Below are 22,551 nucleotides of genomic sequence, written 5' to 3' on the forward strand. Positions count from 1 at the left end.
CTCTCTTTTTCTATTAAGCACATCTATTTAGGGATGCAACTTTCGGTCAATTTTGCTGCTGATTTACTGACCTTCATTAACCGGTCAACAAACAGTAAAATGAAGTGACCGACAGAAAATACTGTCAGAGATCTGTATATAATGACAAGACGTTTATGTTTCCGCCAGAACAATGGGAGTCGTCCAAAGACGGGAAGGCAGGCGACAAGCTTAGGCCCAAAATAAGCCCATAGGACTTATTTTGGACAGATTTTGCCGTGGGTGAAACCTCTCGCTTCGCCTCTTCCTCTCTGATAGTATGCATGCATACAAGGACCGGACATTTTTCATTAAGAGCTTAATGGAAACATGCAACAATAGCAAGCCTATCATCTTACATTCAAAAGGCTATAGCCTATTATTGAAAATGCAACTCTTGTAATGAAGCAGCTAATAAAACGTCATTTTAAAACATTTGCCCAAATGCAATTAGCGGAAAACACAGTTCTAAACTGCGCACCTAATGCAAGCAGTTCCATACATGACAGAGATGAAATCTCAATTAGAAACTTAGAAAGAGTGGGAAATCTAATAGCAACTACTATGATGGGTTGCTAATATGACTAGGATTGGGCCTTTGGCTTCTGGACAACGAAATAAAGTTGATATGAAAACCAATAGAACAGGAGAGAAATGCTGGTTAATGGCATGAGGAAGTCTTTATAAAATAATTGTCTCCACGTTTCTATGGATGGATTTTTGCAGGGCTACTTTGAAGCAAGGTAAGACATGCCTCATTATTTGAAGTAAAGTTCACATTGTAAAGTGGTGGGTGACGTGCTGATAGTCAACGGTAGGCAGGCTATAGCCTATGCATCCGAATGGCGAATGGGAGGCGCGCTTTACAAGTTGAGATTGAGAAATAAAAATAGCTCCTTTTTAATCGTGGCCACCAAAGTGTTTAACACGCGATTGCATTTAGAATTGTTATTTGTTGCGCTATGACTGGGTTTACAAAAGCATGGTTCGCTCCAGTAGGTAGGCTATTCCGCTCCACAAGCTAGCCTGTATGCTGTGTGCGTGTGATAAATAAAAAGCATGATGACTAACGAAAATACACGCGCCAATTTAATTCGACAAAATTATGCAAATGAACCTATAGACCGATTTAGCATTACCGGTCAAATGTATTTAAAATGGATTAAGCGATTAATGGTTAACCGTTAACCTCCCTACATCTGCTGTATTCCTGCTGGATTACTCTCTTTTTTCTTTGTTCTCTTTTTCTCTTCCCCTCATTCCTCTCTTCCCAGCACGGTTTTTGAACACCTGCTGAAATATTCAAATAAAACAGCTTTATTTCTCTCCTGTCTTGTGAATATTTCAATCTATTCTGGTGTGTTTCTTACTGGGGATGTGAGGCTCCAGGTGGAGTGTTGTCTCTCTTGGAGCTAAATGCACTTTCTCTGTTCTGTCCATCTACATGCATGACGTTACACATATAGAAGCCCTGCCAGGTGAGGTCGAAAATCTTTACCTCTCCACTCAACCCAAGTGACTAATAAATGACTTGGACATGAAGCGCAAAAATGCTAATATAGCTAGCTAACTAAAAAGTTAGCATTTGAAACAGTGGCCAGGTAAACAAAACCAAAGCATGGATTGCTGTCTTACCTTGTCCATAGACTGCTTACAGGGTAAGGAAACCAATACGTCATTTTGTAATTGGGGTGAACTATCCCTTTAACCCAACCCGTCTCTCCCTCTCTCTTTGTTGTCTGTAGGTCCTCCCTGACATGTCCACATTGCCTTAAACAGAGCAACACCTTTGACCCCTTCCTCTGCATCTCACTGCCCATTCCCCTACGGCAAACCAGGTAAGCGACACCAGTCATAAAGCCACTGCACGTGTGTGTGTTTGTGTGACATGTACACTTTTTATTTGACCAGTTCTCCCTTTTTGTGACAACAAGACACAATGGAATATGATCAAGTGCTAGTGTTGTGAAAAGCAAGGTGGGCGTTTCTGATAGACACACAACAGGTTGCTGGAATAACATGTGTATCGCTCACAGACAGTCTATCCACAGGGCCAGTCTGATATTGATGCTATTAACATGCTAGTTTGGTAGTAGACACTCTTATCCGATGCAACTTACCGCATTTGTATTAAGGTATAACTCTTGTATAGCTCTCACATATCCAGTATATGGCCTTAATACTAAGAGACTGACTCATGAATCCTCATCGGTTCAAGTGAGACCCACACAGTTACTGATTTTGGGACTCGGTTGTGCCTCCCTTTGGGATGGATGTATCCTCTCATGTCATTGTCCTCACTTACTGATGGCATATTCCCCTTATCGCCCCGCTGTCTGCAACTGAAATCTCAGTGAGATCTCAGTGATGGTGGTGTCTTCTTACATCAGCAGGGGGTTAACTAACATCACTGGCGCTTACTTTGTACACCACATCTCTATCTCTCATCCAGTCTCATCTCATCTCAGCATGTCTAACAACATTTAAAAAACCAGCGCTCACATCCTCCCCGTGTCTCTGCTCTTTGAGCACTCTGTTAGTGACGACGCGACACTTCCTGAATAATGCATGATGGGAAAGCAGGAAGCTGGGGCGTCCTCAGGGCTCCTGTCTCTCGCCCAGACTTTTCTCCATTTCTATCCCTCCACCCCTTTTTCCTTCCACTGAGTCATACCTCAAACCTGTGGCCTCAAATAGCGCTAAGTGCTCACCCCTTCATCCTTCCATCGCTCCACCTGTCATGCCCACATCTTCTGCACTAGCTAGCTCCTGTTGATTGTAGATAGGCGTGCCTCAGCAGACACAGACAAGCTCCCTGTGGTGCTAATGCTAACACGTTAGCATCGCCTTGCAGTCAGGCATGCCCAGACAGACATTGTGGCGGAGATAAGAGAACAGCACAGCAAGTGTAATGTCTAGAAGCTGTCTTTGTGTGTGTGTGTACGCTTGTGAAGAACTGGCTGTAACAAGTTTCTCCTTTCTTTCTTTCTCTCTCTCTCTCTCTCTCTCTCTCTCTCTCTCTCTCTCTCTTTCCTCTCTCTCTCTCGCTTTCTTTCTTTCCTCTCTCTCTCTCTCTCTCTCTCTCTCTCTCTCTCTCTCTCTCTCTCTCTCTCTCTCTCTCTCTCTCTCTCTCTCTCTCTCTCTCTCTCTCTCTCTCTCTCTCTCTCTCTCTCTCTCTCTCTCTCTCTCTCTCTCCAGGTGTATGAGTGTGACCCTGGTGCTTAGTACTAAGGGTCAGAGGTATCTACGTGTTGGTCTGGCTGTGCCTCTCATTGGCTCCATCTCCTGCCTGCGTGCCATGGTGGCTGAGGAGGGCAAGATCACGCCAGACCAGGTAGGGGCTGCACACACAATGGTCAGTGGGCCAGACTCGTTAGCCTACAAAATCTAAAAGGCCCTATCCAGCTCTATCCTGTCTCTATGGGGTATAAATTAATTATTCCGTTCACTCACTGTAACATACAAAACCCTCTCCCTTAGTCATGGTGAGAATCTCTGTCCGTTAATTACCATACATCTCAGACAGAGGCCTTTTACCGGTTTTAAAGGGACCATCATGGAAAGCCCTGCTGCTATGACTGACACAGAAAAAGGAAAACCAGACAGAGGAAGAGAGAGGGGCTAGACAGACAGAAGAGAGAGGGGCTAGACAGACAGAGAAAGAAAGAGAGAGGGGCTAGACAGACAGAGAAAGAGAGAGGGGCTAGACAGACAGAGAAAGAGAGAGGGGCTAGACAGACAGAGAAAGAGAGAGGGGCTAGACAGACAGAGAAAGAGAGAGGGGCTAGACAGACAGAGAAAGAGAGAGGGGCTAGACAGACAGAGAAAGAGAGAGGGGCTAGACAGACAGAGAAAGAGAGAGGGGCTAGACAGACAGAGAAAGAGAGAGGGGCTAGACAGACAGAGAAAGAGAGAGGGGCTAGACAGACAGAGAAAGGAGCAGTCCAGACGTAGAATGACAGAGAATGGAGCAGACGAAAAAAGGGAACAAATAGACAGGAAAAAGAGAGAAAGATAGGAATATTCCAGACTGAGAGAGTCAGCTGTCAGCCCCACAGCTGGGCCTAAAGTCTCCTCATGCTATGTGAGGATGAGCGGGATGGGACATCACTGTTTGTCTGTCTGTTTTTTTGTGATTTGACGAAAGCCTTCTCAGAAAACAGAAGTGAGGAGATAGTAAGGAATCCTTAAAGGTCCAATGCAGCTGTTTTTATCTCGATATCAAATAATTTCTGGGTAACAATTAAGGGTCTTACTGTAATTGTTTTCAATTAAAATTGTCAAAAATATACAAAGTTAGCTTCTTAGCAAAGAGCAATTTCTCAAGCAAGAATCTTGCTAGGACTGTCTGGGAGTGGTCTGAGTGGGGAGGGGAAAACTGAAAGCTGTTATTGGCAGAGAGGTTTGTAACTCTCTTTCTTATTGGTCTATTAACTAATTGACCGCCTGGTGATGTCACCAGGCAGGCCAAAACTCCATCCCACCAAAACAGACTGATACTTATTTTCTAACAGCTCTTACACTAAAAGGGCATTAACGTAATTATCCAAATGTACGTTTTATTCCAACCCCATTGTGTGGAAAATCACATTTTTGACTGCACTGGGCCTTTATGTGTTTACTTTAGAAGGATCTTGAACATACTTATAACACAAATATAGCATGTCTGCTTTGTTTGATTTGCGGGTTTTCTCTGTTTGCTTTGCCACATACATTCCCTTTGTCATCTATAGCTTGTCTGTCTACAACTATTAGCCTGTGTATGTGTGTGTTTGACCCCCATGCTAAGCCACTTAGCCATGTCCACGGCTGTTTATTATAAAGTCTACTTCCGTGCTGTATTAAGCAATGTACATCTCTTTAAACCATCTCCTCCTCGCTCGCTCTCTCCCTCCATCACCCCCGCCCCCCATCCAGGTAATCCTGTCAGAGCTCTACGCCACCGGCTTCCAGCGTTCGTTCTCTGACGACGACGATCTGACCAGCGTTGCCGAGAGCGATGTGGTCTATGCCTTCCAGGCTCCGCCCCTCCACACACGGGGAGGCTCCACGCGAATCTCGGGTAATCATGGCTGCAGCCACAGCCCCAAGTGTCTCTCTCTCTATCGCTCTCTCGCTCTCTCTCTCGCTCTCTCTCAGGCCCGAAGCTATTTGGCTTTAGCACAATGGATAGTGTTTGTTCAGACAAACACTATAGAGCTACAGTGGCTTGCGAAAGTATTCACCACCTTTTGGCATTATTCCTATTTTGTTGCCTTACAACCTGGAATTAAAATGGATTTTTGGGGGGGTTTGTATCATTTGATTTACACAACATGCCTACCACTTTGAAGATGTTAAATATTTTTTTATTGTGAAAATAAGACAGAAAAACAGAACTCGGGGTGATGAGAGGTGTTGGGTTGATGGCCAAAAAGCTCAATTTTTGTCTCATCTGACCAGAGTACTTTCTTCCATATGTTTGGGGAGTCTCCCACATGCCTTTTGGCAAACACCAAACGTGTTTGCTTATTTTTTCTTTAAGCAATGGCTTTTTTTCTGGTCACTCTTCCATAAAGCCCAACTCTGTGGAGTGTACGGCTTAAAGTGGTCCTTTGCACAGATACTCCAATCTCCGCTGTGGAGCTTTGCAGCTCCTTCAGGGTTATCTTTGGTCTCTTTGTTGCCTCTCTGATTAATGCCCACCTTGCCTGGGCTGTGAGATTTGGTGGGCGGCCCTCTCTTGGCAGGTTTGTTGTGGTGCCATATTCTTTCCATTTTTTAATAATGGATTTAATGGTGCTCCGTGGGATGTTCAAAGTTTCTGATATTTTTAAATAACCCAACCCTGATCTGTACTTCTCCACAACTTTGTCCCTGACCTGTTTGGAGAGCTCCTTGGTCTTCATGGTGCCGCTTGCTTGGTGGTGCCTCTTGCTTAGTGGTGTTGCAGACTCTGGGGCCTTTCAGAACAGGTGTATATATACTGAGATCATGTGACAAATCATGTGACACTTTTATATTGCACACAGGTGGACTTCATTTAACTAATTGGTTGCACCAGATCTTATTTAGGGGCTTCATAGCAAAGGGGGTGAATACATATGCACGCACCACTTTTCTGTTATTAATTTTTTCACTTCACCAATTTGGACTATTTTGTGTATGTCCATTACATGAACTCCAAATAAAAATCCATTTAAATTACAGGTTGTAATGCAACAAAATAGGAAAAGCGCCAAGGGGGATGAATACTTTTGCAAGGCACTGTATAGGTTCTTAGGTGTTGGATCCTTGCACACGACAGTCTTCTCCTTTTTGCTATTTCATGTTATTTCATGGACAGGTACTGTATTTCTGTCTAGGTTATTCAATTCTCTCAGACAGTGTCCCTGACGGTCTTATATCTAGCTGAGGGCTTGATGTACTGAGGTAAAGGCTCGCTCTCACTCACACACACGACACACATGCACACACACACACACACTCAGTCACATACTTGGATCGTGAACGTGGATGAGATGGAGCCAGCCTTGCGTCACCTCCCTTTGAAATCAGCCCCAGCTTCACCAGGCGGCGTCAAATTAACTATTGATATGGCGACTGCACATGCACGCATGTACGCACACACACACTTGTTTTCACCTGTTGACTCCTTTCTAGTTGACCCATTTCCAAAAGGTGAGTGTCTTAACTCTTATCCCTGCGGGACGCCCGACCGGGAGGGCTACGTTCAGAGCAGCACGACGCTAAAAGAAACCCTTAGTGTTTTTCAATGTTCTTTAACTCCTGAAAAGGGCCACATCAATAATTCAATAATGTGCTCAAAGGGGTCATGAAAAATGTACGATCCTCAATCTCTCTCCGGGAACGATAAAACGATATCCTTATCACCTCGAGACAGAGGAGAGAAAATAATGTCCCAGCACTAATGGAGGTGATCAGACTAAGGGCAGAGGAGAGCGGAAGAGGCACACACACACACACTGACAGTCATTAGCACTCAAAAGCACACATGCAGTACACACATGCATACAATAACTATATATATTTTTATACACATTCTACTGTAAATGATGAGTGAACTCCTATTACCAGTGTAATGATTCAGAACCTCAGCTGGGCTGATTAGACTCGACATAACATGCATTCAGTTATTGCAAACGTCATTACTGTTTCTGACATCTCATATCACCTCCCTGCCATCTTAACTACCCCACAGTCTGCATAACAATGGTGGGTCAATTCACAACAGGTAAACGCTCGTAACAGGTTTATTGAATAGGGCCTTCATTGCTTTATTGGATTAGATTGAATAGAAGCCTGAGTAACTGTGTGTGTGTGTGTGTGTGCGCGTGCGCATACTGTTAGCTTTACAAAGCTATGGGGAGGGAGAAGACATGATAAGATATTGTTACATCCTATTGTCGTCTAATTGGTTAGTGTGTTCCTTACTGTATTGGATAAGTATCCAATTACTGTAATCATGTGTAATCATCACTCAATCAGAACCACTGGGTGATGTGGATGTAATCAAATTAGACATTGAAATATACATGCATTATTATGGAGCTATAATGCTGTGGTTTCAGCATCCAGTACCGCATCCACCCATTTAGTTTTAGAGAACAAATTGAGAAATGTAATACTGAAGAATGGGGCTGGGTTGATAATATATTTTAGGATGGTAGGCTATAATGATATTTTCATGATGAGCCACAATTTATAAGGAAATTGTCCTAATTAAGAATTAACTGGTGTGACAGATCTGTCTGCTCAGTCTGTCACAAACAATTCCCAGAAATCCCTATCTCTTGTGACTAACCGTAGAAATATGCTGTGGAACCTTTGCACGCTGTTAGAGCCTAATTTTAATGGGGCGTGTTAGAATAAGACAACCTGTCAGTAAACCGATGTCATCATCTTAAATATACAGCGGATGCTTACGTATATGAGCTAGCATTGCTGTCACGACCCATATTGACTGTATTAAGCTTGTAGTACCACCCTCCCTCCCTCTCTTCCGCTGTAGAAATATGTTTAATCATGGACACCGTTGGCTCTTTAAACCTGTGACCAGACAGGCCCTCATTTGCGGAACAAATCAGCCAGTCACCCTCATGCACACATGCTCTCTCTCTCTTTCTCTCTCACTCTCTTTCTCACACACACACACACATACACACGTCCCAGCCCCCTTTTGGCTGGTACATATGTACCTTAGCCTGTGTGTCACTCCCCCCGTGGGCTACAGACAGACAGTCACACAGTCGACCCCCGGCGTGGTCCAGACTCCTCACCATGAGTAATGGCCCTGTGTGTATAATCTCATTTCATGTGAGTGTGTGTGTGCGTGCGGGCATGTGTGCCTGTCTGTCTGTGTGTGTGCGTGCGTGCGTGTGTGTGTGTGTGTGTGTGTGTGTGTGTCTCATAACTCTCTCTACAACATCGGCACAATCTGAGCCCCAGCGGGCACAGCGCAGGCACAAAGCCAATCTGCTCACCGGCTAATAAAAGTCCCAAATTGAAATGGGGAATTTGGTTAGCGAAGGAAAGGTTACGATTTCTCATGTCGGATAAGAGAAAGTAGCTCAGCGGGGGACTGGGAATCAGGCCCATTGCCTCCTGGTGGGGAGTCAAAATTAGCAGAGCCCAATACATTTGTTGAAAACATTAGGAGGGAGGGAGAGAGAGAGGTATAAAAGACAGATACAGTGGCTTGCAAAAGTATTCACCCCCCTTGGAATTTTTCCTATTTTGTTGCCTTAAAACCTGGAATTAAAATTGATTTTTGGGGTGTTTGTATCATTTGATTTACACAACATGCCTACCACTTTATTGTGAAACAAACAAGAAATAAGACAAAAAAAACTTGAGCCTGCATAACTATTCAACCCCCCAAAGTCAATACTTTGTAGAGCCACCTTTTGCAGCAATTATAGCTGCAAGTCTCTTGGGGTATGTCTCTATAAGCTTGGCACATCTAGCCACTGGGATTTTTGCCCATTCTTCAAGGCAAAACTGCTCCAGCTCCTTCAAGTTGGATGGGTTCTGCTGGTGTACAGCAATCTTTAAGTCATACCACAGATTCTCAATTGGATTAAGGTCTGGGGTTTGACTAGGCCATTCCAAGACATTTAAATGTTTCCCCTTAAACCACTCAAGTGTTGCTTTAGCAGTATGCTTAGGGTCATTGTCCTGCTGGAAGGTGAACGTCTGTCCCAGTCTCAAATCTCTTGAAGACTGAAGGTATTATTTATTTTTATTTCACCTTTATTTAACCAGGTAACCCAGTTGAGAACAAGTTCTCATTTACAACTGCGACCTGGCCAAGATAAAGCAAAGCAGTGCGATTAAAAACAACAACACAGAGTTACATATGGAATAAACAAAAACGTACAATCAATAACACAATAGAAAATACAAAATCTATATACAGTGTGTGCAAATGTAGTAAGTTATGGAGGTAAGGCAATAAATAGGCCATAGTGCAAAATAATTACAATTTAGTATTAACACTGGAGTGATAGATGTGCAGAAGATGATGTGCAAATAGAGATACTGGGGTGCAAATGAGCAAAATAAATAACAATGTAAATAACAATATGGGGATGAGGTAGTTGGGTGGGCTAATTACAGATGGGCTGTGTACAGGTACAGTGATCGGTAAGCTGCTCCGACAACTGATGCTTAAAGTTAATGAGGGAGATAAGTGTCTCCAGCTTCAGAGATTTTTGTAGTTCGTTCGAGTCATTTGCAGCAGAGAAATGGAAGGAATGGCGGCCAAAGGAGGTGTTGGCTTTGGGGATGACCAGTGAGATATACCTACTGGAGCGCATACTACGGTGTGTTGCTATGGTGACCAATGAGCTAAGATAAGGCGGGGATTTGCCTAGAAGTGATTTATAGATGACCTGGAGCCAGTGGGTTTGGCGACGAATATGTAGTGAGGGCCAGCCAATGAGAGCGTACAGGTCACAATGGTGGGTAGTATATGGAGCTTTGGTGACAAAACGGATGGCACTGTGACAGACTACATCCAATTTGCTGAGTTGAGTGTTGGAAGCTATTTTGTAAATGACATCGCCAAAGTCAAGGATCGGTAGGAAACAGGTTTCCCTCAAGAATTTCCCTGTATTTAGCGCCATCCACCATTCCTTCAATTCTGACCAGTTTTCCAGTCCCTGCCGATGGAAAAACATCCCCACAGCATGATGCTGCCACCACCATGCTTCACTGTGGGGATGGTGTTCTCGGGGTGATGAGAGGTGTTGGGTTTGCACCAGACATAGCGTTTTCCTTGATGGCCAATAAGCTAAATTTTAGTCTCATCTGACCAGAGTACCTTCTTCCATATGTTTGGGGAGTTTCCCACATGCCTTTTGGCAAACACCAAACGTTTGTTTGCTTATTTTTTTCTTTAAGCAATGGCTTTTTTCTGGCCACTCTTCCGTAAATCCCAGCTCTGTGGAGTGTACGGCTTAAAGTGGTCCTATGGACAGATACTCCAATCTCCGCTGTGGAGCTTTGCAGCTCCTTCAGGGTTATCTTTGGTCTCTTTGTTGCCTCTCTGATTAATGCCCTCCTTGCCTGGTCCGTGAGTTTTGGTGGGCGGCCCTCTCTTGGCAGGTAATAATGGATTTAATGGTTTTCCGTGGGATGTTCAAAGTTTCTGATATTTTTAAATAACCCAACCCTGATCTCTACTTCTCCACAACTTTGTCCCTGACCTGTTTGGAGAGCTCCTTGGTCTTCATGGTGCCGCTTGCTTGATGGTGCCCCTTGCTTAGTGGTGTTGCAGACTCTGGGGCCTTTTAGAACAGGTGTGTATATATACTGAGATCATGTGACACTTAGATTGCACACAGGTGGACTTTATTTAACTAATTATGTGGAAGGTAATTGGTTGCACCAGATCTTATTTAGGGGCTTCATAGGAAAGGGGGTGAATACATGTGCACGCACCACTTTTCCATAAATTATTTTTTAGAATTTTTTGAAGCAAGTTATTTTTTTCATTTCACTTCACCAATTTGGACTGTTTTGTGTATGACCATTACATGAAATCCAAATAAAAATCAATTTAAATTACAGGTTGTAATGCAACAAAATAGGAAAAACGCCAAGGGGGAAAAATACTTTTGCAAGGCACTGTAGAACAATGGCATGTGTTTGTGTCGCACTGGCAGAAGAGAAAGACAAATAACTTTAGGTGAGATATGTTTTTATGGCAGAAGTCAGCCTATTTTAAGAGATGGATTTGATGGATGTTTTGCTCTGGAGGAATAGTCTCCACCATTTCATGGTTATGAATTTCTTTTTGGATTTCATATTTAGAAGTTATTGGAAAACACAGGAAGACATTCTTATGGATATTGGATCAACCCTTCTCCGTATGCTATAGTAATGAGATGTATTATTTGGGAAAACAGTGTGATATTGCTAGCCTAGGAGTCAAGCACTCATGATAGAAAACACACAAAAAAGAATGGGAACTTTATACAGATATGACAATATCCGATTTAATCTCTCAACAGAACAGATATGTCAGGTGTCTATTGCAGTACATAAAACCTTCAATTTGAGTAAATCTTTGAAACCTTCCTACTCACTTTCTTAGACACTCACTGACTGCCTTTACAAAAGGCCTGGTGTCCCTGGTGTAATCAAAGAGTCTATCAAGCTCTAGAGACTGAGTTGTCTGTTCGGCGAGGTCGGAGGATCAGGGCTGAGAGAGTTTGTGTGAAAGAAGAGGTGCCCTGTGGGAAAGGTGGTGAAGCAGGGACATATCCACCGAGATAAAGGAATCTGTCAGTGCAGTGGACACAGACACACACACACACACACACACACTCTCTCTCTCCACCATTTTATTAATTATTCATCTCCCTTCACAATGGACAGAGGAGTTCTAGGGAAGGTCACTTTCATCCTATCAAAATGCTAAAAGCTGTTGACTGGAGACAAGGTTGGGGTTGAATGTTGTGTAGCTCTGAGGTGTTTGCCTGAGCAGCGGAGGATGCATAGGCACTCATATAGAGACCATTAGCTCTGCCTTTAGTGAGCACATTTTATTATTATTATATATATTCACACAAGTATCTTTACACAAACACACACACACACTCACCCACAGGTTGTGGATGTATCTGCTGAAGGGCGGTGAAGAGAATCTTGAGAAAAAGCCCCAGCTGTGCCCAATGGCTCAGCCCCCATATCTCCATCTGCTTTTACAAGGCAGTTTTTCAATGATTGATGATGAGCTGTTTAAACCCATCGTCAGAAGTACTTCTAGAGATACTGTAGTTTGAAAGATGAATGGGAACCATTTGTTTCACATTAAAGTTTGTATTTGATTTTGACATTGTGTACACATGCACCATGCTACACTATATATACAAAAGTATGTGGACACCCCTTCAAATGAGTGGATTAGTCTTTTACATGTGTATAAAATCGAGCACACCGCCATGCAATCTCCATAGACAAACATTGGCAGTAGAATGGCCTTACTGAAGGGCTCAGTGACTTTCAACGTGACACCTTTCCAACAAGTCAGTTTGTCAAATTTCTGCCCTGCTAGAGCTGCCCCGGTCAACTGTAAGTGCTGTTATTGTGAACGGCTAAGCCGCGAAATGGTAGGCCACACAAGCTCACAGATCGGGACCGCCAAATGCTGAAGCGCGTAGCGCGTAAAAATCAGTTGCAACACTCACTACAGAGTTCCACACTGCCTCTGGAAGCAACGTCATCGCAAGAACTGTTCATCAGAATCTTCATGAAATGAGTTTCCATGGCCGAGCAGCCGCACACAAGCCTAAGATCAGCATGCGCAATGCCAAGCGTCGTCTGGAGTGGTGTAAAGCTCGCCGCCATTGGACTCTGGAGTAGTGGAAACACGTTCTCTGGAGTGATGAATCAAACATGCCAGGACAACGCTACCTGCCCGAATGCATATTGCCAACTGTAAAGTTTGGTGGAGGAGGAATAATGGCCTGGGGCTGTTGTTCATGGGTCGGGCTAGGCCCCTTAGTTCCAGTGAAGGGAAATCTTAACGCTACAGCATACAATTCCATTCTAGATGATTCTGTGCTTCCAAATTTGTGGCAACAGTTTGGGGAAGGCCCTTTCCTGTTTCAGCATGACAATGCCCCTGTGCACAAAGCAAGGTCCATACAGAAATGGTTTGTCGAGATCGGTGTGGAAGAACTTGACTGGCCTGCACAGAGCCCAACACCTAATCGACCTCAACACCATTGAACACCTTTGGGATGAAATGGAATGCCTACTGCGAGCCAGGCCTAATCGCCCAACATCAGTGCCTGACCTCACTAATGCTCTTGTGGCTGAATGGAAGCAAGTCACCACAGAAATGTTCTAAGATCTAGTGGAAAGCCTTCCCAGAAGAGTGGATGGTGTTATAGCAGCAAAGGGTGGACCAACTCCATATTAATGTCCATGATTTTGGAATGAGATGTTCGACGAGCAGGTGTCCACATACTTTTGCTCATGTAGTGTATCTAGAGGAGAACCCTTTGAAGAATGCTTTTTGGTTCCAGGTAGAACCCCTTTGGCTCCAGGTAGAACCCTTTTGGGTTCCACTCTTGCAAAAGAGTTCTACCTGGAACCAAAAAGGGTTTTCCTATAGATATGCGGTAAAGAGGTCAATCGACCGAAACAATGTAATTGCCATGGAAACGCATCGGAGAAAGATCCCGAGTCTCCTCATTGCCCCCAGCAAAATTAGCCTACATTTAGGTTATTGTTGATATGTGTATTTCACACTATGTTGAAGTAAAAGGTTGTATAAAGCTTGTATGGATGTCAACCCCAACACATGTTCATGTTATCGTTACCAATCAACTGCATTACAGTTAAAAACGAATTTGACTACCACCACCAATTTCTGTATGCTAGCTATGCTAACCAGCTTATAAGAAATGGAGTTAGCGTTTAGCAGTCACATCTTCTAAACCTGAAATGGGTTCTACATGTTATGCAGTGAAAACAGCCAAATATATCCAAATCGGATTTAATTAACCACATTGTGGGCCTATTACAATACATAAATCATAACGGATTTGACAAATATCCACATTTGTTGAATGTGCGCCAATCTGGTCAATGAAACGTCTGCGTTCCATTGACTCCTTTACCGCATCTATTGGGACAGCCAAATAACCCCTTTGGAACCCTTGTTTCTAAGAGTGTGTTGATAGACAGTCTTTTAGCTGTTAGCAGCATGGCTCTGGTATTTTATCTTGGTGACTGATATACTGTTACGTCAACATAATTGCTTCAGAAACATCAGTTAATTGATTTCCTCATCGTTATTCTTTATTTCTGAGTAAACGACATCCTGAGTCATGTCATGGCATATTTTACACAAGCCAATCAGAGATAGGCAGGATGGGGAGATGGCCATTCAGAAAGAGGGAGGGTACAGGTCTAAAGTCAGTGAAGAATGCCATCCATGTGAATAGACCAGTTGTGTAGTTGTGGTTTTAGACTCTAGAGGCATACGCCCACAGAGGATGCAACAGCCTGATCACAATCACAACCACATACCAACATTCCATCAGTGAGCTAGCACTTCCTCTGCTTGTCTTACAGCCTCTATAATCTCTGACTGTCTGTGTCATGTAATTTACTGGGTTTTAGCCCCAAGACACTCTATCCTTTTTTACTTATTCACTGTAGATGGCACAGATACCTTATCGAGATATATGTTGCCGAGATACCGGGAGGCAACCGTGGAATCAATCATAGGGGACGGAAGTCTTCGGGGACCTGGTGTGGCAGTGATGAGATGCGTGTTTGGGATCCAGCGAGGGGGAGCAGGTGTGGCAGGTCTATATATATATATCTTCCCCCCCCTCCCCTGCCGTTTTACTCCATCTGTCATTTACCCAAGCAGCAGACAACTCAGGTGTCCTCTGGTCGCCGGTGATGATGGCAACCAGACACAGGAAATGTCGGGACGTCTGTCTCGTCTAGGGCTTGTCCCCTCTCCCGCCCTCCGCCGGACCCCACTGCCCCCTGGGTATTTGTAGCACAGAGTGTGGACAGAATTGACAGGGGTCACTGGTCTAGGTGACAAACCACTAGAGATCTGTCTCTCTAGTCCCAAGACGGCTAAGCTTATAGGAGCAGAAAAGCATTTGAAAAACATTATTTTGTGATATTTACTAGTACACAATAATAATTTATTTAGGTTGAGCATTCAATTCGGCAGTCACATGCACAACAACCAGCTGGAAGTTGGACTAAACGGAAGCAGCTCTGTATGTGCTGTAGCCTGCATGCTCGCCAGCTAACAACGGCTTTATGCCAATGACCTATATTCACAAATGGGTTTTAAACCCACTATTATTTTTCTAGTGACATCTCAAAAGTATTATGTGTTAATCCCCCTGCAATAGAAAAGAGTAGTATGTCAAGTCATCATCATCAATGAGCCAATATTCATACTGTATATTCTCACTATCTTGTCAGACAGAGATAATAGAGGCGTTATCCGGTATGATGCTACTTCAGGGAACACAGTTTTATATAGTGCTCTGATATTAAAACTAGCTTGAAGGAGTGAAGCAGAAAAAGTAGGCCTTAGTAACTGCGGTGAAGAAGTAGATCCCTGGGGGTTACTGGAAGAAGAAAAAAAATGATTAGCGCCGTAGTTATTTTGGTGTTCATTACAATACGTATCCCTCCTCCTAATGTGAGACAGGTGCTGCAGGTGCTCTGGTGCAGTGTGCTACAATGTTCCAATGTCTTCGTGCGACCACCCTGCATCACTACATCTTCTATACTGAACAAAAATAGAAATGCAACATGCAACAATTTCAATGATTTTACGGCGTTACAGTTCATAAGGGAATCAATCTATTGAAATTAATTAATTAGGCCCTAATCTATGGATTTCACATGACTGGGCAGGGGCGCAGCCGTGGGTGGTCCTGGGAGGGCATAGGTCCACTCACTGGGGAGCCATGCCCACCCACTGGGGAGCCAGCCAATCAGAATGAGATTTTCCCCACAAAAGGGCTTTATTACAGACATAAATACTCCTCAGCTTCATCAGCTGTCTGGGTGGCTGTTCTCAGATGATCCCGCAGGTGAAGAAGCCGGATGTGGAGGTCCTGGGCTGGCGTGGTTACACATGGTCTGCGGTTGTGAGGCCGGTTGGGCGTACTGCCATATCACTCTAAAATGATGTTGGTGGCTTATGGTAGAGAAATTAACATTACATTATCTGGCAACAGCTCTGGTGGACATTCCTGCAGTCAGCATGCCAATTGCACGCTCCCTCAAAACTTAACATTGTGTTTTGTGGCAAAACTGCATATTTTAGAGTGGCCTTTTATTGTCCCCAGCACAAGGTGCACCTTTGTAATGATCATGCTGTTTAATCAGCTTCTTGATATGCCACAGACACCTGTCAGGTGTATGGATTATCTTGGCAAAGGAGAAATGCTCACTAACAGGGATGTAAACAAATTTGTGCACAGAATTGGATAGAAATAAGCTTTTTGTGCGTATGGAAAATGTCTGAGCTCATGGGACCAACACTTTACATGTTGTGTTTATATTTTTGTTCAGTATATATCAACTCTAGACACTGATTTAATTCACTGCAGTATTGATACAATGAAGATAATTATTTTCTCCTTCATATTGGAGTAGGTAAGCCCCAAAGCATCAATGGGATAGCTAAAGACAGAGAGAGAGAGAGAATTGTAGTGTGAAAAAAGTATAGTGAAATAGTAGGTCTAAAAAGAGAGAGGGGGCGGAGAAAGAGAGCGATAGAGAGAAAGGAGGGAGGGAGATGGAGAACTGTGAGAGTGACAATTGTAATTAAACAGCTCAGCCCCTGAAGAGACACTCCAGTGACACTCCCCTTCTACTAGAACTGCTCTCCCTCACTCTCCTCCTCCTCTCTCTGCCCTCTATCTCTCTCTCTCTCTCCCTCTATATATCCCCCTCTCCTGTCTGGCTGAGAAAGAAGGAATGAGGGAGAGGTGAGAATGAGAGTCTGGCATAGGTTTCTCCCCTCAGATCCTGTCTGGAAGATACAGCAGCCAGACAGACAGACCCACCCACACTCCTCACAGACTCAGCTATCCCAACAAAATACTGCTTTCCTGAGTAATTTCAGGACATAGGAGTGTAGGCTTATGTTTAAAATAGCATCCTGGTATTGTCTTGTGGGAGAAGTAAGCTGTTGTGTCCTTAGTATTTTGTTATTTGCTTATGCTCCTTATTGCTGTGGATTTTATTTTTTATTTCACCTTTATTTAACCAGGTAAGCTCATTTACAACTGCGACCTGGCCAAGATAAAGCAAAGCATAGGATACCTAGGATAACCTAGGTAACAGGCTAGCCTTTCTGTGCGGATTGAAATGAAACTGGCTTTGGCCTTTCAGTGCCTTTTACCTTCCCAGTGGGGAATTCAATATCAGAGACGGGGGGCGTGAGAGAGAGAGAGAGAGAGCGAGGGAAGAGAGGAGAGAACGGGTAGGCAGCAGTCAAAAGGGCAGACAGGAATTACACAGCGCTGCTCCACTGGGTAAAGAAAAAACAGCCTCCACATGATTTACTATCTGATGGTTGAGAGGAATCAACTAAGCCAAAAGCTATTTCAATTTACCTTGTAAAATTGAATACTTGATTGTTAATTCACTTAGATTTACTCACCAAAGGCCATGCACTGGTGAATACATCAGTTGACACTCAATTGGTGGCCTTTTCGCTGGCAGCTTCGATATCTGAATTGACGTGATACGATGTGACATTAAAGTACACTTCCTGTGCTCCTGAATGATTAGGGTTTCTCAGTACATGCACTGCTGTGTGTGTGTGTGTGTGTGTGTGTGTGTGTGTGCGCGAACATGATTATGTGTGTGTGACACATTTCTACAGTGATTAATTAGCTCGGCGGCGTTGAACAAGTGGTTTTAATTAAATCCTCAGTTAATGTCAACATTTGCAATGTGTACGTTGCCCGGGAGACAGAGCTTCAGCCTCCTACACACTCCCCTTTAGCTATCACCTACGATTAATCAATGTGTACATGTCGTAACAGATGTCAATTTTACAATGCCACCCTTTGGGTAAATCGTTGCTCCATTGTATAATGATTTTCACTTGATACGGATTGTTTTCACAGTTGTGGGTGGTGTCAAATGGTGTCATTTTGAGGCATTGAGACCTGATAGAACCTCTCTTGAGCAGACTCTGGCACAAACTACCCCCGTTATGTATACAACCTTGTGTCTGAGCTCAACTTTGACCTCTCTCTTGACCTGTGTCTAACCTTTACCCTCTCTCTCCTCTCTCAGGCTACCACCACAGCCTCCCATCCTCTCCTTACACCTCTGGGCCAGAGGGTCAAAGGTTACCCCCATCGACCACTCTGTCCTCAGAGTTCCTGAACCACAGTGGTTCCACCAAGGTCCTCCTCGTCATCTGCAACATAGCAGGCTCTGGCCAGCAGGCCGTCAGGTGAGTCAGGTTTGGTTGATTGGGTGGGAGTCTGGATTGGTTGATTGGGTCGGAATCTTGATTGGTTGATTGAGTGGGAGGGAGGCCATTTTGAAAATACGAGGTGTTAGGTGTGAATCAAACAAGCCTTTTTTTATTTTATAGTTGGTTTTATAGTGGCGAAACAGTATCTCATGGATGAACAAAGGTGTTATGATAAACATGTGCACCAACATTTTGTAGCTCAATCTCTTTACTAGTTCCAGCTGTAACGTGTGCCTGCTGGGCCCAAGGGGATGTGCTCCGAGTTCCATTTTCCAGTTCCATGTCACATTACAGAGGCTGCGTTTACACAGGCAGAACAATTCGGATCTTTTTCCACTAATTGGTATTTTGACCAATCAGATCAGCTCTTTTGCCAATACCTATAAAAAAATATCAGAATTGGGCTGCCTGTGTAAACACAGCCTAAGTCATCAAAACTTTATGGTCTGGCTCGCTGTTGGATTTTACATTAATATCATAGTATAAAGTAACCCATATACTTTTTTCAACATGTCATCATTTTTTGACATCTTTTTAAAACATGTATTTTTTCCTAATGAAAATCAAAGGGAGCATCGCTTCTGAAAGAAACTAAATACTCTAAATCCCAGTGAGTACCTGTGGAGGCCCCATCTCAGCCCAGTCTGTCTCTGTTTCACCCCATGGGGAGACTGTTTACACCCCCTGACTGGCACATGTTTACTGTGGTTGTCCCAGATTGCTGCCTGTTTGACAGAAACCCTCTCTCTCTCTTTCCCCCAACTGTCTCTACAACAGAGGAAAGCCTACAGATCATAACCACATAATGGTTGATATTGGGCCAGTTTCCCAGACACAGATTAAGCACCATAGTGGACTAAAAAGCAATGTGTCCAGGTAACCAGCCCATTGAGTAGTTATATCTTGGGCATCATTTTAGGAAATTCACCCTGGGCTCACCTTGTGTGTAATATAACCATTGAATGGATGATCATCATAGATGTCTTTGGGGTAGAGTTTGGTCCTTGGGCTAACCTAGAGGAGAAGTATTCCCATAACATTAAACATTGGCTTACCTGCTCACTCTAATAAACTGGTTCGAGGGATGGGGGGTGGCACTGGTTACAAGGACAGACCATGTTTCACACAGACACACCAGGTGTGCGCACACACACACACGCACACACACACACTGAAGACTCAAAACAGCCTCCACCGGTTTTATGAGAAAACCAATCTAAGCAGTAGATGGGAAAATAGGTTTATGCCCCAATTATTTGAAGTTGGATTAAATGGACTGGAATATGTTCAATTCATTGAATGAAAATACTTTCTTCTAGGTTTTCTCATTCGGATCACTGAATAGCTCTCTCTCAAACGCACACAATGCTATTGGAAATGTAAATCCATAATTTAAAAAACTACATTCTCAGCCAAAATGTTCTCATGCCTGAAATATGCTTACAATGCCGCGTTGAAAATACTGTCTTTCTCTTGACTTGGAGTCCTGTGATCATTAAATACATGTTGAGTTGAGAGACCTGCTTAACTACGTTTTACATTCAAGAGGCCACAGGGTTGTAATGTACTCTACTTTATGCAAATCCTAACATATATTTGCCTCTCAAACAACTGCAGAATAACATTGTCTTTTTCCCCCCTTCTGTCTCTTCCCCCTCTCTCTCTCTTCCTCCCTCTCTCTCATCTCTCTCCCTCTCCCTTACTCCATCTTCCTCTCCTTCTCTCTTCCTCTCCTTCACCCCCCCTCCCCAGGTTCGGCCCTCCCTTCCTCATGAGAGAGGAGCGTACCCTGTCCTGGGACCAGCTCCAGCAGAGTATCCTCAGCAAGCTCTACTACCTGATGCTGAACGGATCACAGGCTCAGGTCAGTTAACACTGGCACCACTGGTCACTACTATTAATTTACTACTACTGTTTACTACCTGAAACAGCAGTACATTCTACCTGAACAACCTAGTGCTACTACCACCAGAACTAACATTCAGCCTACCAATATGCAGTTAATGGAGAGTGGAGATCCTAATGATCTAGTGAGTCTTATACATGCACATACACACATATCTGGGAGTACTTACACACACACACACACACCCTCTAGGATGAAAAAACAGCAGCTCTTTGCTGTATTCGTTCACACTCTCTCTCTAGTCATGGTTTTAAAAGCTTAGAAATCTCACAGTATCGACTTTGCTGTAGCTTTCTTTCACGCCTGCTATGTTACTGTAGACAGGGTAATCTGAGCCATCCGATTGGCCAGTGGTAGGCCTATAGTGCACTTGATTTTCTCCCCCTGGGCCCGCCGGGAAGGCAGAGTTTGTACCTTCAGACATATAAAATGGTTCAAAATGGGAACACGTCACCTACCCGGAGTGCAGGGCAGCTGAATTGGGTGCACCTACCGCCAACAGAGGGAGATGAATTTTAAAAATATTAACGTAAGGCTTTATTGTTGGGTTTTTTACTAAATTGTTTGGCGATCTACTAGGAATGCCTTGGAGATCGACCAGTCGGTGACCACTGCTATAGACAATGGTGTTCAACACTGCCACAATGACCCCCTCACTTCACCTTGACCCTTAAATACACACAACACACAACTATCCTCTGCTCCTAAGGTGGGCTGCCCTGTCGCTATGGGAGAAGCCATGGTGATAGTGCAGTGTTTGACAAGGAGGCTTTATCCAGAGCAAACAGCCCTGGGCTCAAAGTCTCAGGTAGTGCTAAGGCTGACAAGCCCCAGACAAGGTCCTACCGCCACAGAGAAGAAACTATTTCTTTACACCTAGCGTTGACACACTGATCTGTATCTCCACGGCAACAAGCTCCTTGTCAAGTTAACTCTGTCAAGCTGTGTGACCATCAACTGCACTGTCTGGTTCCCTTTACTTCTCATTCATAGCAAAGCTGTATGCAGACTGAATTCACAGTTAAGTTCCAGGACAGAATGATTGTTTGGTACTTACTTGTATTTGAGGTGTTTGTTTGACTCCCTGGGGGATTTTTCACTTCAAAGTGTGGTTTGTCCGGCTTTCTTATGTCATTTTTATTTGTTTTGTGGTAGAGGAAATTCATAAGATGTTGTGGCGCCCCCTGTGGGTTTCTCAACAACATACAGTGCCTTCAAAAAGTATTCATACCCCTTGACACATTTTGTTGTCTTACAGCCTGAATTCAAAATGGATTCAATTGCTCAACAGACAGTACTCCATAATGAAAAAGTGAAAACTTGTTTTTAGAAAAAAAGTTACATTTATTGAAAATGAAATACAGAAATATCTAGTTTACATAAGTATTCACACCCCTGAGTCAATACTTTGTAGAAGCACCTTTGGAAGTGATTACAGCTGTGGATCTGAGCTTTCCACACCTGGATTGTGCAACATTTGTCCATTATTATTTTCAAAATTCTTCATGCTCTGTGAAATTGGTTGTTGATCATTGCTAGACAGCCGTTTTCTGGTCTTGCCATAGATTTTCAAGTAGATTTAAGTCAAAACTGTAACTTGGCCACTCAGGAACATTTACTGTCTTCTTGGTAAGCAACTCCAGTGTAGATTGGGCCTTGTGTTTTAGGTTATTGTCCTGCTGAAAGGTGAATTCATCTCCCAGTGTCTGGTGAAAAGCAGACTGAACTAGGTTTTCCTTTAGTATTTTGCCTGTGCTTATCTCCATTCTGTTTATTTTTATCCTGAAAATCTCCCCAGTCCTTAATGATTACAAGCATACCCATAACATGATGCAGTCACCACTATAAAATATGTGTTGGATTTGCCCCAAACATAATTTCACTTTGACATTATGGGGTATTGTGTGTAGGCCAGTGACAAAATGTGGAAAAATTAAAAGGGTGTGAATACATTCTGAAGGTGCTGTAGCAAGTGATCTTTTGACCACTATATACTACCCTGTATCACCACCAAAATTGCCATCTAGCAGGAAAGAGGAAGGAAGAGATTGCTTGAAAGATTCGTCATTTACAGACACTACACCAGTGAAAAAGGTACGTGAGGAGAAGTGTCTGTTATAGT

General features: G+C 43.6%; 1 protein-coding gene across 1 annotated transcript in view; it reads left to right on the forward strand.

Moving 5' to 3' along the window:
* usp43a (ubiquitin specific peptidase 43a) overlaps positions 1–22,551 on the forward strand; it is a 109,571-nt gene that overhangs the window by 64,832 nt on the left and 22,188 nt on the right. Inside the window, exons 4-8 of the mRNA XM_084164139.1 lie at positions 1,764–1,856; positions 3,217–3,352; positions 4,936–5,080; positions 18,337–18,499; positions 20,276–20,387. Of these exons, the coding sequence (XP_084020265.1) occupies positions 1,764–1,856; positions 3,217–3,352; positions 4,936–5,080; positions 18,337–18,499; positions 20,276–20,387 (649 nt within the window). The remainder of the gene's footprint in view (positions 1–1,763; positions 1,857–3,216; positions 3,353–4,935; positions 5,081–18,336; positions 18,500–20,275; positions 20,388–22,551) is intronic.

The sequence above is a fragment of the Coregonus lavaretus genome (genome assembly GCF_964263955.1).
Source record: "Coregonus lavaretus genome assembly, chromosome: 6".
NCBI lineage: Eukaryota > Metazoa > Chordata > Actinopteri > Salmoniformes > Salmonidae > Coregonus > Coregonus lavaretus.